The sequence below is a fragment of the Humulus lupulus genome, chromosome 3 (genome assembly GCF_963169125.1).
Source record: "Humulus lupulus chromosome 3, drHumLupu1.1, whole genome shotgun sequence".
NCBI classification, from domain to species: domain Eukaryota; kingdom Viridiplantae; phylum Streptophyta; class Magnoliopsida; order Rosales; family Cannabaceae; genus Humulus; species Humulus lupulus.
This window is the reverse complement of record NC_084795.1, coordinates 140,608,723-140,623,340: the sequence shown is the minus strand read 5'-3', so window position 1 is coordinate 140,623,340 and position 14,618 is coordinate 140,608,723. Positions and strand designations below refer to the sequence as shown.

Below are 14,618 nucleotides of genomic sequence, written 5' to 3'. Positions count from 1 at the left end.
TGAATAAATATAATAGTAAGTACGAGCTAAACCTTATTGTGTTAGAACAAAAGACTTTAATATAGCACCCATATTTTCTATTTTCACACACACATATTCCAATCAATGTTTGCCAGCAAATTACGATCTAGCAAACAATAATTGGGTTCCTTCCCATCCTCATCCTCCCCTTAAAATGTTACAGTTCTAAGTCTTGTTATAATTTTAAAGATATTTCTACACTATTATTTTTTTAATCTTTTTCCCTATAACTATTATTATGGTTTAGGGTTTATCCCAAGGGCATGGACATAGAAAAGAAACGATAGAATTTCCTAAACATGAAATTCTAGAAATTTCTATAGCCTCTCTCTTCTCATCCATCTCTAGATCTCATGTGTTAAGTACATCTAGAGAGTTCTAAATCAACATTTGAATCATACGTGCCCACACACGTCCTTGTGTGTTTGAGGATTGATCTGGGAGATCATTGTGTGAGCTTTCAGAATAAGGATAGAAAGATCGTTGATTTATACAAAAAGATTCATGGACACTTGAGAGGCTTCAAGATGTAATATTTTATCTATTTGTATGTGATTTAATATATCTATATATGTTTGATCCTGACTGGTATTAATAGTTTTTTAAAAGATCTCATTCTGCTATGTATTATGATTTTGATATTTAATACCAACAATTGGTACCAAAGTAGTCTACATATATATATATATATATATATTAAATGTTGTGAGGGTTTCTTATATTTTTTATATGTATGTTATTATATATAGTGAATGAAAGGATGTGTTTTCTGAATGTATGGTTGGATGGTGGATTGTTAATTATATGGTGCTATTAGGTTAGGAATTTGAATTTCTAAATCTTGTGTTAGCTATAAAGGGCATAGGATTTTTTGTAAATTATTTTTGAAATGTTAAATTTGAAAATTTTTGTACATAAGAGAAAAGGACACGATCCATGCACCATGGAGGCACACGGCCTGAGCCCCTCCACAACAAGCCAGGTGAGTGCCAGCCCTGCGACCCGAGCTCCTGCTCTCGCGCGCCTGCTCTCAGGCCCATGGCCTCATGCCCAGCCGCACACGCCCCAACACCCGAGCCTTCAGCCCCAACCATCCCTGCGCATGCAGCTAGAGTGTCAGTCACCCTTGCCGCAGCCTGCCGAGCCCCTTATGGCTCTCCTAGCCGTCGGCCCTAACCCTAAGGCACCAAACTTGGTGCCCAAACAAGAGATCCTATTTTTGTGCCAAAAATATTTTATTCAATTAATTTTAAATTGTTTTCATTTAAAAGGATAATTATCTTGTTTTATTTTTGTTAGAAAAATAAAATATATTTTAGTTGGTAAAGATCTTATCTTAAGTTTAAATAATTATTTTAATTTAATTCTTTAACTATTTAAATTCAACTAAATTTAAAAGATGACAAAAATTATTATTTAATGAAAAGTTATTTTTTATTAAATAAATTAGTTAGAAAGTTAGTTTCTAATTAATTAGTTGGACCTCACAAATTCCTAAAGAATTATACAGAAAGGCCTAAATGAGAAGATAAGCATTCTTGGAGTCTTGCAACCGACTAGAGGCCAATTTTATATTTTTATTTCTATTTTTTTAAATGGTTGTAAATTTAGAAATACACAATAGTACTTGGTTCATAATTTATTGTATTTATTAAAATAAATGTTAATTAATATTCGATTGATAACATGATCACGCATTAGTCAATTACATGTCATTCATGAAACCCCACAAAGTTTTTATTAATCGTGCATCTTTTAGAAACATGAATATCTAGGATTGTCCTAAATTTTTATATGAATTGTTTTGGAGAAATCAATTGCATGTAAATTGCTAAGTCTTAAATTAGTTAAAACTTGGTAAATCACACCATATTAAAGGCAATAGTTTTATAGGCCTTTAAGATAACAAACTTTATTTAAAAAGTGTTTTAGTAAAGTGAGATGAATGTAATGGGTAATTATTTAGATCATATTAATTGTAGAAACAAACTCTTTTATAATTAAATTTATTTTATAATTAAATTTATTTTATAATTAATTGCATTCATAGGGTTATCAATAAACTAGTAATTAATTTAGAATTAATTGATTAGTTTAATAAAACATATTTTTTCTAAAATAGTAAGTGAGAGAAGGTGAACATCTCAATGTGACCTATGGTTTCCATTATTATTACAACACCGTGAAATATGAATAGGGTCTCGAAGCGACTTTGTTTCTGTCCCCCTAAGGAAGGTTTCTAGACATATTAATACCAAGGTTGCCTTCTAACGAAGATAGGAAAGAGTGACGTATTTTAGGTTTGACTAACCCTAAGGCGACACTCTCTAAGTTAAGTCATGAATTTTGAAATAATGGGTTACACGTACAAAGATGCAATTAAGCTCTTAAGGTGGATAATTGAATCTTGACCAAACCAGCAGTACTTTATTTTTAAAAGAGAACATAAAGAGTTATTTTAAGTTTTAAATAATAAATATAAGATTATCTTATAAGCTATCTTAATTTGACTTGACTGACCAGTCGACACTTTATTTGTTGGGTAGTTTATCATGGAATAGTAAATGTTAAGTTTATGTGTTTTAATTTTTGCATTCAGGCATCATATTTACTTTCCAAATTATTGATATTTTTTCAAATTGTAATAATGTTGCATTTTATTTTCAATCATAAAAAAGTTGCCAGCCAATTATTTTCTCATTATGTGCCTTGTCATGCATCAAATGATTGATGATCATATAAGTAAAGTTAAACTAACTGAAGAAGGTGAAGGAAGATGGATAAATTTAACTTTATTCATTTTTCTGGCTATAAAGCTTAGACATGTTTTTAATGAAGGACGACCTCCTCCTATGTAATCATGGGATGCAAGAAAAGAGGAACATGAGAAATATGCTGATTAGATGAGATCAAATCACATGGCAAGATTTTATATTCTTAGCACCATGGAAGAAAATCTGAGGAAAAAGTTTGAAGAAATTGAATACACTCGTGACATGTGAGATGTTTTCTATGAGGATATACAGATAAGACCACATTCACGAAAAAGGTAAATATGATTTTCCTTTACCTTAAGCTTTATAGTAGATTATAATGTATCATTTTAAATGTTTGATTTAGAAACCACTAATCATAATTTTGTTCTTCTTTACAGACACTTGAGCAATCAAGAGGAACTTGCAGATGGAGATAAATATACTAGAAAGAAGAGAGAGAAAGCATCTAGTTCAAGAAAGCATTAAAGAAAGTCTTTTTATTTTATAGTTCTTTAGTTGTATTAAAATAAAACTATTTTGTTGTTTTGAACAATTCTTTTAGTTTATTTATTTTAGTATTTTGAATTTGATTTCATTGGATGTATTAACTTTAGAATATTTTATATATAATATGATTATTCTGAATTTTTTATAGAGAGAATGATCGGACTTTAATGTTTTCATTAATTGAACGATCACTAAATAACTCAGAAATATTTAAAGTAGTTAAACTGAAAGGAAACAAAAGCCAAAAGGTTACAAATGAGAATGACACATATCTTTGGCATCTTAGACTTGGTCATATATGACTAGACAGGATAAACCAGTTAACAAAAGATGGATCATTGAGAGAACTAAGAGTTGGAACTCTTCCGGTTTGTGAGTCTTGTCTAGAAGGCAAAATGACCAAACATCCTTTCTCAGGGAAATGAAATAGAGCTAAAGAGCTTTTAGAGCTTGTACATAGCGATGTATGTGGTCCAATCAACGTACAAGCTAGAGGTGGATATGAGTACTTTGTCACCTTTATTGCGATTACTCTAGATATGGTCATACTTACCTAATGCTTAGGAAGTCAAAAACTTTTGGTAAGTTTCAAGATTTCAAAGTTGAGGCTGAGAAGCAATTAGGTAAGACTCTTAAAACACTTCAATCAGATTGAGATGGTGAATATTTGGATTTAGAATTCAAAGATTTTATGCTGGAGCATGGTACTCTATCCAAACTCATAATACCTGGAACATCACAGTAAAATGTTGTTTCAGAAAGGAGAAACAAAACCTTGTTGGACATGGTCAGGTCTATGTTAAGCTACTCTTCACTTCCGCTCTCATTCTAGGGATATGGACTTCAAGCGGAGACTTATATTTTGAATGTAGTCCCATCTAAGACCACAAGAAAAACTCCATTGGAACCGTGGAATGGTAACAAACCTAGTTTGCACCATTTTCGCATTTGGGGTTGTCATTGTCATGTTCTTAGACCTAAATCAAGAAAACTTGATTCGAGATCTGAACTTAGCATTTTAGTGAGCTATGCTCCAGAAACAATAGGCAGTTACTTCTATAGTCCCATGGACCAAAAGGTATGTGTTTCAACAAATGAGACCTTCCTTGAATACGACTATATGAATAGCTATAAACCTCGAAGCAATGTAGTTTTGGAGGAACTCATAGCTGATAAGAATTCATCACCTTTTTCATCACCATTAAATGATAAATGACAAACCGAGGAAACCACTATTCATGAAAAGGAAACCCCAGTGCAACGTCATAGTGGGAGGATTATGAGACAACCTGTTCGTTAGGAACATGAGGCACATGTCCTTGTTTCTGATACAGACAAGGACGATCCATTAACCTTCAAAAAGGCAATGGATGATCTTGAAAAGGAGAAATGGCAAGAAGCCATGAACCAAGAAATTGAATTGATTTATTCCAATTCTATCTAGGAACTTGTAGACCCACCTGAAGATGTCAGGCCCATTGGGTGCAAATGGATCTTCAAGAAGAAAAGAGGTGTAGCTGGGAAAGTAGAGACTTTCAAGGCACGACTAGGAGCCAAAGGTTACACTTAGAGAAAATGTGTTGATTATGAAGAAAAATTTTCTGTTGTGGTAATGCTAAAATCCATTTTATCCTCTAACACCCTACTAATCCAGGACCATTACACTGTGTGTTTAAAATAGTGCTTAACTCGTTAAGAGAGTCATTTGGACTTTAAACGTGTAACTAAAGATAAATAATGGCTTAGGTATTAAAAATTTTGGTCAAAAGAAGTAAAATTTTCATTTAATTGTTTAAATATGTACAGGGATCCCAAAACAGTCATAAACAAAATACAATATGTTCAAAATTTACAGTAATAGCCGACCTAAACGGCAAAAGCTAGACTTGAACCCTAGTTCCTCAAAAGTATTCCCAGCCCTGGTGGTTGAGCAGATTGAGCATGTATGCATCGCCCCTACAGCTCTTCAACTCATGGTTGGTCCAATTTAGCCTTGTCCTTACCTGCACCACAAAACACCCGTGAGCCAAGGCCCAACAAGAAAACCCAGTTCAATGAAAATAGATATTCAACAATATGTAAATCATAATTATCATGCTTCATAGTTAACACTAACTCATGCAAGCATTTAACTCATTTTTAGGGCATGTGTCGAGAGAGATTGCATACCGCACCCCTATAGTGGCCCAGTCATCACGGCCTACACTACACGTGAGTATCGCTGAATCCGACCCATGTCAATCATTCACAAACAAATGCACTATCACAGATGCATTAAACACAATCATAGATAAATACAAAAAAAACTCATTCATATACAGTACACAGTCATAACCGTGTTCACAAGTCAGGATCAATGCCCTAAGCACGGTGCAAGTGCCAGTTTTCTTACCTTAAGTCCTGTGCAAGTAATGATACGACCCTGAGCACGATCACTTTCCTGAGCCTTGAGGTAAACGTACTCACAACAAAAATAGTATTCTCATTAAGAGTTAATCCCGTATACTGACTCTAGGACTAATCCCTAGCTCTCGGGACTTCCAATTCCACCAATCTGGGTGATGGAACCGTCCCCCGAGCCTCCAAGATTTTTCCAAAAACCCTAGAAAAAACACATCCTAAAGTGGCCATAGTGCAGGGGCGCCTAGAAGATAGAGGCACCCCAAAAATGGCGCCACAACACGAACCCAAAATTTTGGGTTTTGCTTTCTGCAATTTCTCCGACCCCATTCACCAAAAACCGAACCAAGTCCCTAAAGAGTCATCAAACCAAGTTTTATAACCCAATTTCAAAGTAACCTGACCCCAATATAGGTTACCCAAGTGCCAAAGAACCCAAAAAAAGTCCCAAAACTTAAGTCTTAACTCAAACACATAGGAATTAAGGTCAAAACCCCATTTTCACTTAAAACTCAGGAGCTCAAACAAAACTCTTGTACTAGAGCTTAATCCCCTCAACAAATCTTCAGCTATGGAAATTTGAATTCTCTAGAGTGATGATGGCCTTTAGCTGCTGCTATCTCTTCTACTATAGCATAATCCCCTCCACAAATCCTCTAAACTCAAAAAGGCTTGGTCTACATTGAAATGCTCATCAATATAACTTAGTTTTCAATAATTCACCATAATAGATAAGAGGTAGCTTATAAACGTGAGAGAGAAACCTTTAGCTATGAGTTTCCTCTTTTGTCTAACTATATGGTCAAATGACCAATTTCCCCCTCCTTTTTATTCCCAGTCTTTGATAATCCCAAGGGAAATTTAGTAATCTTACCTCTAGTTCTAATTACGCCTCTAATCTGCAAATTTACCAACTAATTCATCCAACATAATTATTAATCCCAATTACGAAAATGCCCATTTTTAACAAAAGTGGGTCTACAAGCATATTTAATACAGATAAACATGCAAAAACAGTCTTGTCATAATATAACTCATATATTTCACATAATTACACATATACTTAAATTAAAATCACATAATTTCCAATTATGCCCTCTCAACAAAATAATCAAGGTACTAAGATTTATTAGGAGTTTTGGGACGTTACACATCCTCTTATCCATAGTTTCCACCTATGACTATGAGATATGACATATGGACGTCAAGACAGCTTTTCTGAATGGCTATCTTGATGAAAGTATCTATATGATACAACTAGAAGGGATAATTAAGGATGGGGAAGATCATAAGGTGTGTAAGTTGCTCAAATCCTTTATGGATTAAAGCAAGCATCTAGGTCTTGGAATATCACATTTGATGAGACAATTAAAACATACGGCTTCGAACAGAATGTTGACAAAGTATGTGTGTATAAATATGTCAAAGGTAAAGTGGTGATTTTCTTAGTTCTTTATGTGGATGACATTCTCCTTGCTGGTAACGATGTAGAGACACTATCAAACGTGAAGAAGTGGTTAGCTGACAAGTTCCAAATGAAAGATTTGGGTGAAGCGAGCTATGTTATGGGAATCCAAATCCTACGGGATAGAAAGAACAAACTATTGGCACTTTCTCAGGCTAATTATATAGATAAGGTGCTTGAAAGGTTCTCTATGGAAAATTCCAAGAAAGGTCAATTACCGACTAGCCATGAAATTACTCTTTCCAAAGAGTAATGTCCAAAGACACCTCTAGAAGAATAGGACATGAGAAAGTATCTCTATGCTTCAGAAGTTGGGAGACTAATATATGTTATGTTATGTACTATGTCCGACATATGCTATGTAGTGAGGATTGTAAGTCGTTATCAATCAAATCCTAGTTTGGAGTACTGGATTGCAGTAAAGCACATTCTCAAGTATCTTAGGAGAATAAGAGAGTATATGCTTGTATATTCAGAGGGTGAACTAAATCCTACTAGATACACTAATTCTAATTTCCAATCAGACAAAGGCAGTCATAAGTCGACGTCTAGGTCAATGTTAACTCTTGGTGGAGGAGCTGTAGTCTGGAGAAATATTACAAAATCCAGTATTGCAAATTCAGCCATGGAAGCCTAGTATATAGCGGCTTGTGAAGTAGCTAAGGAAGCAGTTTGGCTTAGAAAGTTCTACACTGATCTGGAAGTAATTCCAAAAATAAAGAATCCACTTATCTTGTATTGTGATAATAGTGGAGTAGTAGCTAACTCCAAGGAACCCAGAAGCCACAAGAGAAGAAAGCATATAGAAAGGATATACCATCTAGCTAGAGAGATTATGCACCGAGGTAATGTGACTGTAATGAAGATAGCGTCAGAACAGAACCTTGCAGACCCGTTTACCAAGACACTTACTGCAAAGTTGTTTATGGTTCATGTACACAACATGGGATTAAGGGAAATGCCTCACTTGCTTTGAGGGCAAATGGGAGATTGTTAGGATTTATGCTCTAAAAGCACGTAAAGACATTTTATTTATTTAAATAAAAGTGTAATTTTATTATAATTGGATGTTATAATTATTATTTGAATAATTTATATTAATATCAAGAAAATTTTATATTCATTTATGAGGATATGATCTTGTATTAGTACGAGAGAAATAAGATCATATGCAATGAATAAAATGGTTAGTAACATATTAAAGTAAGGAATCTTTAATAAATGGTTGCTAGTGTAGTTTACTAAGCATACGGGATGCAAGTAGTCTAGATTCGAATTACTGATGTGGATAGACATTTTTGTAAAGGCATTGTATATAATAGAGATTATATATGACATGACTGATATGAATTAACTATCATTATAAACTTACCATTTGCCATAAAGATTTAATTCTTATCATAATAGATGATCATTTGTAGATCAGTCTAAATCATGAGTAGTCACGAACTCCTATTTGTGCTTATTGGACCTTTTGATTCACTCCTTAAGGTGTCTTAGTATAATGAGGCTAGTGAGTTTTGTTTTGAAGATTCAATGTCATGAATGGCTGAGAACATGATTTATAATATTGGTTCCCTTAAGAGTTAATTCTAAAACTGAATAGTTATTGAGCTCAAATCTATAATTTGATTATAAATTAATTATTTACTAGTGAATTAATGGTACTTAAGGAACAAGAGGTAATTAGAAGTGTAAAACGATAATTTTGACTATCCCTAATTAACGAACCAATAATTGGAGGATAGAACTACATTTATTTATTGTATCAATGGACTACAAAGAAAACTCTATAAATATAATTCTATAAATACTTAGAGTGCAATTTCATATTTATAGTTGAGTAATCATGGAATTAATAAATAAGATTATTAGATTAAAGAGTTTGATTAATAATCTGGTTTATTGGAGATTCGTATTATAGGTCCATGGTCCCCAGGTCACATACATTGCTAAGGAATACACTGTCAAGGGTATGGATGTCATAAGGAAGATTTGTAGAGAGAAGGACTATATTGTTAAGGAATTAATTTGCCACGGCAAGGAAATAAGTATGTAATTGATTAATTGTTAATTAATTAATTGTTTCATTGTATAGTTTTTAGTTTAAAACATATTTGTTAAAATAAATATTAATCATGCTTGGCTTAATATAGAGATAAAATAATAATTATCTTATTATAAGATATTTATTTATTTAAATTTGATATTTTAAGATAAATTTAATTTTGAATCAACTAATATTTATTTTGGGATAAATATATTATGTTAAATATTAATTAAATAATCAAATGAAACAATCAAAGAGAGTCACTAAGTGGCTCACGCCACTCACTATCTTGTATAATAAGTGGCGCCTCGAAGGATATTTTCTATCCCTGGGATTTGAATTTTGAATTTCAAATTAATTTGTTTATTTAATTATTCATTTTTAAATATGATTTAAATTAACTAATTAAATAAGTTGTAACTGGTCTGTTTTATTTTAAATAAAATAAAGATTAATCAAATTAGTTAATTATATTTATAAAACTGAAAGAATCAATACTTTCAGAAAAGGTTTTGAAGTTGTTTTTTAGTATTACACTCTCTCTCGAAAAGAAACAATAGAATTTCCTAAATCAGAAATTCTAGAAATTTATATAGCTTCTCTCTTCTCAATCTCTCTAGATCTCATGTGTTGAGTACATCTAAAGAGTTCTAAATCAACATTTGAACCCTACGTGCCCACACACGTCCTTGTGTGTTTGAGAATCGATCTGGAAAATCAAGGTGTGAGCTTTCAGAATAAGGATATGAAGATCGTTGATTTATACAAAAAGATTCATGGACACTTGAAAGCTTCAAGATGTAATCTTTTATATATTTGTATGTGATTTAATATATCTATATATGTATGATCCTCGCTGGTATTAATAAATTTTTAAAAGATCTCATTCCGTTGTGTATTCTGATTTTCATTATTAATACCAGTAAGAATGTTTTGTTGTTAGTGAATTCAAACTATGACAAACATTATCATGTTAGGTTGTCAACTTAAATAACATATTAAAATTTAATAAAATAAACTTAAAAGAAGAGTAAATTGAGTCTAAAATATGCAATATTTTCAAAATGTTGCACTTTTATACCTAATCTTTTTTTCGGCAGTAAATATATCCATTGTCTTCAAAATGTTATAATTTTATATCCAAACATTTTTTTGGGCGATAAATATACTCAATATTTTTCAAATGTTGCACTTTTATACCTATAATTTTTATATTATTTTGAGAAATAATAAGAAAAATATAATTTTTTTATTATTTTTTAAATTTTAAATTATTTTATCTTTCTTATTATTCCCCAAAATAACTATTTTAAATTACAAATTAATAAAAATTTTATTAAAATTAATAAAAAATTATTTAAAATTATTTTTCCATCAATTTAAAATATAAACTTTTTAAAAAAAAGTGAAGGAAAAATATAAGTTTTAATTATTTTGATTAATTTTAAAATCTTAAATAATTTTTTTTCTTTTTTATAAAGAATAAGTGAAAATAATTTATAATTAAAAATCTATATTTTTCTTTCACTTTTCTATTATTTCTCAAAATAATAAAAGAATTATGTATAAAGTACAACATTTTAAGAACATTGAATATATTTACTGCAAAAAAATTGGGTATAAAAGTGCAACATTTTGAAAATATTGAGTGCATTTACCGCCGAAAAAAAAAAGATTGGGTATAAAAGTGCAACATTTTGAAAATATTGAGTATTTTAGCTGCAATTTACTAAAAAAATAACAATGCATAACCAATTGTTTTTTTTTATTATTATTACATCTTACAATTAGAGATATTACAATGTAGAACATAACATGCTATGATGAACCCCAACGCTTTTCATTAGAATTCCCCAAGTCGAACACAATCTACCAGTAGAAATACTTTAGCGTGACCCTAAGGGGAAGGAGTGTCGAATAACTCGTAAGGAGAAGGACCAACAACATCACCACAGAAGGGGACATCAACCACCACCATCATAAGAGATAATGTATAATATGTACATAATATACATTTTTGGGCTTGGGAGGTTTGAACCTCAACTTTGGTTATGATGACCAAAACCCCCCCACCACCCCAACCAAGGGTGATGGGCATGCATAACCAATTGTTAATAGACATTAGCCCCCGCTTTAATTGAGTGTTACTCACATTGTTCCTTAAATATTGACAAAGTTAATTTATTAGTATTTGAAATGCTTTATTTACTCAAATATATATAAATATATTTAGGAAAGTTATGTTAGAGCACTCTCAATTGGTGCTCTACTCCACCATTTAAAATATCTCTCTAAAACACACATTTTTCAATTTTACCTCTAAGTTTTACATTATACCATACATCAGATTCTCTATATCATTTAAATATTATATTTTCAAACATTTTTTATTCATTTCAAATATTTTCTATAACTATCAATAATATTATTATATATTCTAATGTTTACAATATCTACACATATGTAATATCACGTAATTATATTATAATTTAAATTTATCCAAATTTATAAGATAAACTAAAATATCAATTAATCTAAAAAATTACAAATAAGAAATTTTATTATTCTCAAAGTATATTTTGGAAGTATTCATTGGAAATATTTAAATATAATATAATATTTTGAAGATATTCTTTGGTATATTCTATGATATTCTTCTTTGATATATATATATATATAATATTTTAAAGATATTTTTTGGTATATTTCATGGATATTCTTCTTTGATAATTGTGAGAGAATATTCTTAGCATATTCTTCAGTATGTACTAAGAATATTCTTTTGATTTTCTCAAAACTTCAACTATAAATCATATCATTCTTTTACAAAATTTTACAAACACTTTCATTTATTTCTTTACACACTTTTTATTTTTCTTCTTTCTATATAGTTCCTATGGATCCTGACTTTGAGATATTTGACTCTTCGTCATCTAAGGAGGAGGAGGAGGAGGAGATAATTTTAGCTCTTGCTATTGAAGAAGAATGCTTGGGTAATGAAAGAGGCTCAACATCACATCGTAGCTCTATTCCCCGTCATGCATTCATTCGAAGAAATTCGCTTAAAGGCCATCAACGCCTCTTTAAAGATTATTTTTCTAAGTCCCCGACATATCCACTGAATTTATTTCGCATGAGGTTCCAAATGCAACATCATCTTTTCTTGCATATTCAAGCCGAAGTTGAAGCATATGAACCATATTTCGTCCAAAGAAGAGATGCTGCTAAAAGACTGGATCATTCCTCGCTTCAAAAAATAACTGCTGCAATGAGAATATTAACTTATGGAGTCTCTAGAGATTTTGTAGATGAATACTTGCGGATTGCAAAAAATACAACAACCGAATGTTTAAAAAAATTCATTAAGGCTATCATTGGCATATTCTCCCATGAATACTTAAGATCCCCAAATGAGAACGATATAGCTAGATTGTGTGCAGTTGGAGATAGTCGTGGGTTTCCTAGGATGTTAGGAAGTATTGATTACATGCATTGGAAATGGAAAAATTGTCCAAGTGCTTGGAAAGGAATGTATTGTGGTCATATTCACGAGTCAACTATAATTTTAGAAGCTGTAGTGTCATATGACCTCTAGATATGGCATGCATTTTTTAGATTGACATGCTCCCATAATGATATTAATGTCCTAGAACACTCTTCTGTTTTTTAGAGAGCTTGCTGAAGGACATGCTCCAAAGGTCAACTACTCAATAAATGGAAATGACTATTCAATGGGCTACTATCTTGCCGATGGTATATATCATTCATGATCGACGTTTGTCAAAACAATTCATGCTCCACATGGCCGTAAAAATAAACATTTTGCAGCAACTCAAGAATCAGCAAGAAAAGATGTAGAACGAGCTTTTGGAGTGCTCCAAGCTCGATTTGCTATTGTACGTGGACCAACACGATTTCATGATCGACAAACACTTAAGGAGATTATGATGGCATGAATTATTTTGCATAATATGGTTGTAGAAGACGAGCGACATACTTATCTTCGAGTAGAAGACTTTGTTTATGAACAAAGTGATGAAATAACTAAAGAGCCTATGTCCCATAAGCATACAAATGAATTTGTAAACTTCATTCAACGCCATCATCACATTTGAGATCGAGGAATTCATTTTCAACTCCAGTCGGATCTTATTGAACATTTATGGGAAATATATAGTAAATCTTAAGTACTTGCATTTTATATATTACTATGTTTAGGCTAATATTTGTGTTCTTATTTTGAGGAAGATGTAACTTTAGTTTCTTTCTTTTCACTATGTTAAGCCTAATATTGTATTTTTGTCTTGTTTTATTGTATTTCCTTGGAATATAAAATATGTAACCTTAAATTCAAGATATTAATCACCAAGTCAACAATATTGTCTTTTACATTAGGAAGCTTTTACAGCCAATATAAACTATTGCAATAAGCATTTTATGCAAAAAAATTCTCAGGAATAAACATTTTTTATCATTCAAGTGTTCTATACAAAATAGTTATCAAAAGTAACCATCATTGAGCTTTTATTTTATGCAGTGCAAATTTCTACATAGAAAAGCTATGGGTAATTTTCTATACAAAAAATAAATAAATAAATAAAGTTATTGGGCTGCTAGTTTATGCATATTTATATGCAAAAAAACTATGATAAAAACTAGTAAAAGAGAATTCCCAAAAGTGGTTGCATTGTTACCTTTCAAGAATACCAAAAATACCAGCCCAAACACCATCTAAATCATGGCTTTCTAGACTTTTGCTTCTCAAGTATTTCCAATTGGAGGCTACGGAAATACTCTTGTTGCGTTAGAGATAAAGTTGATACATCTACTCTCATAATTTCTAACTCCCTCCTCATGACTTAATTTTCTTCTTTCTGTTTATCCAATTCAGGCCTTTCTTTTGCAATGCAGGCATACTCTTTCCTAATTTCTCCCTTCTCAGCATTTGATTTGTTTCTCTCCCCTTTTATTTCAATCACCAAATCAGTAAGATTGGAAGAGTTAACCTCTTGCCTCTATCACTTCTTTGCAGCCTTCTTTCCAATTGGTCTCTCTAAATTTACATCTAAAGATGGTGATGCAATATCTTCATCTATGAACTCCAGCGCACAACCATCTTGAATTATTGATCTTCTTTTAGCTTTCATACTACTACCATCAGCCACACATTCTTTCCATTTTGGTTGGTGTCGTAGAATAGTCCAACAATGAAGAAAGTTGAAGGAAGTGGGATGGATACTTCAGTAGAACTCTTTGGCTTTCTCAATCTGAAAAATCTCCCTCCTCATGATTTAATTTTTTTCTTTCTGTTTATCCAATTCAAGGCTTTCTTTTGCAATGCGGGCATACTCTTTCCTAATTTCTCCCTTCTCAGCATTTGATTTGTTTCTCTCCCCTTTTATTTCAATCACCAAATCAG

The 14,618-nt window shown here is 31.7% G+C and overlaps 1 protein-coding gene across 1 annotated transcript; it reads left to right on the top strand.

The window, feature by feature from the left end:
• Positions 1–12,095: 12,095 nt before the first annotated feature.
• On the top strand, positions 12,096–14,320 carry LOC133825101 (uncharacterized). The gene is made up of 3 exons (XM_062258091.1): positions 12,096–12,730; positions 12,870–12,952; positions 14,091–14,320. The coding sequence occupies exons 1-3, from the start codon at positions 12,096–12,098 to the stop codon at positions 14,318–14,320; spliced, it is 948 nt and encodes a 315-aa protein (XP_062114075.1).
• The last annotated feature ends 298 nt before the right edge of the window (positions 14,321–14,618 follow it).

Bases quoted from the DNA above. Each gene is read 5' to 3' on its own strand.
- LOC133825101 (XM_062258091.1), top strand. From the start codon at position 12,096: ATGGATCCTGACTTTGAGATATTTGACTCTTCGTCATCTAAGGAGGAG. The intron at 12,731-12,869 runs GTATTGTGGTCA...TCTGTTTTTTAG, and splicing joins CCAAGTGCTTGGAAAGGAAT to AGAGCTTGCTGAAGGACATG. The intron at 12,953-14,090 runs GTATATATCATT...TATCCAATTCAG, and splicing joins GGGCTACTATCTTGCCGATG to GCCTTTCTTTTGCAATGCAG.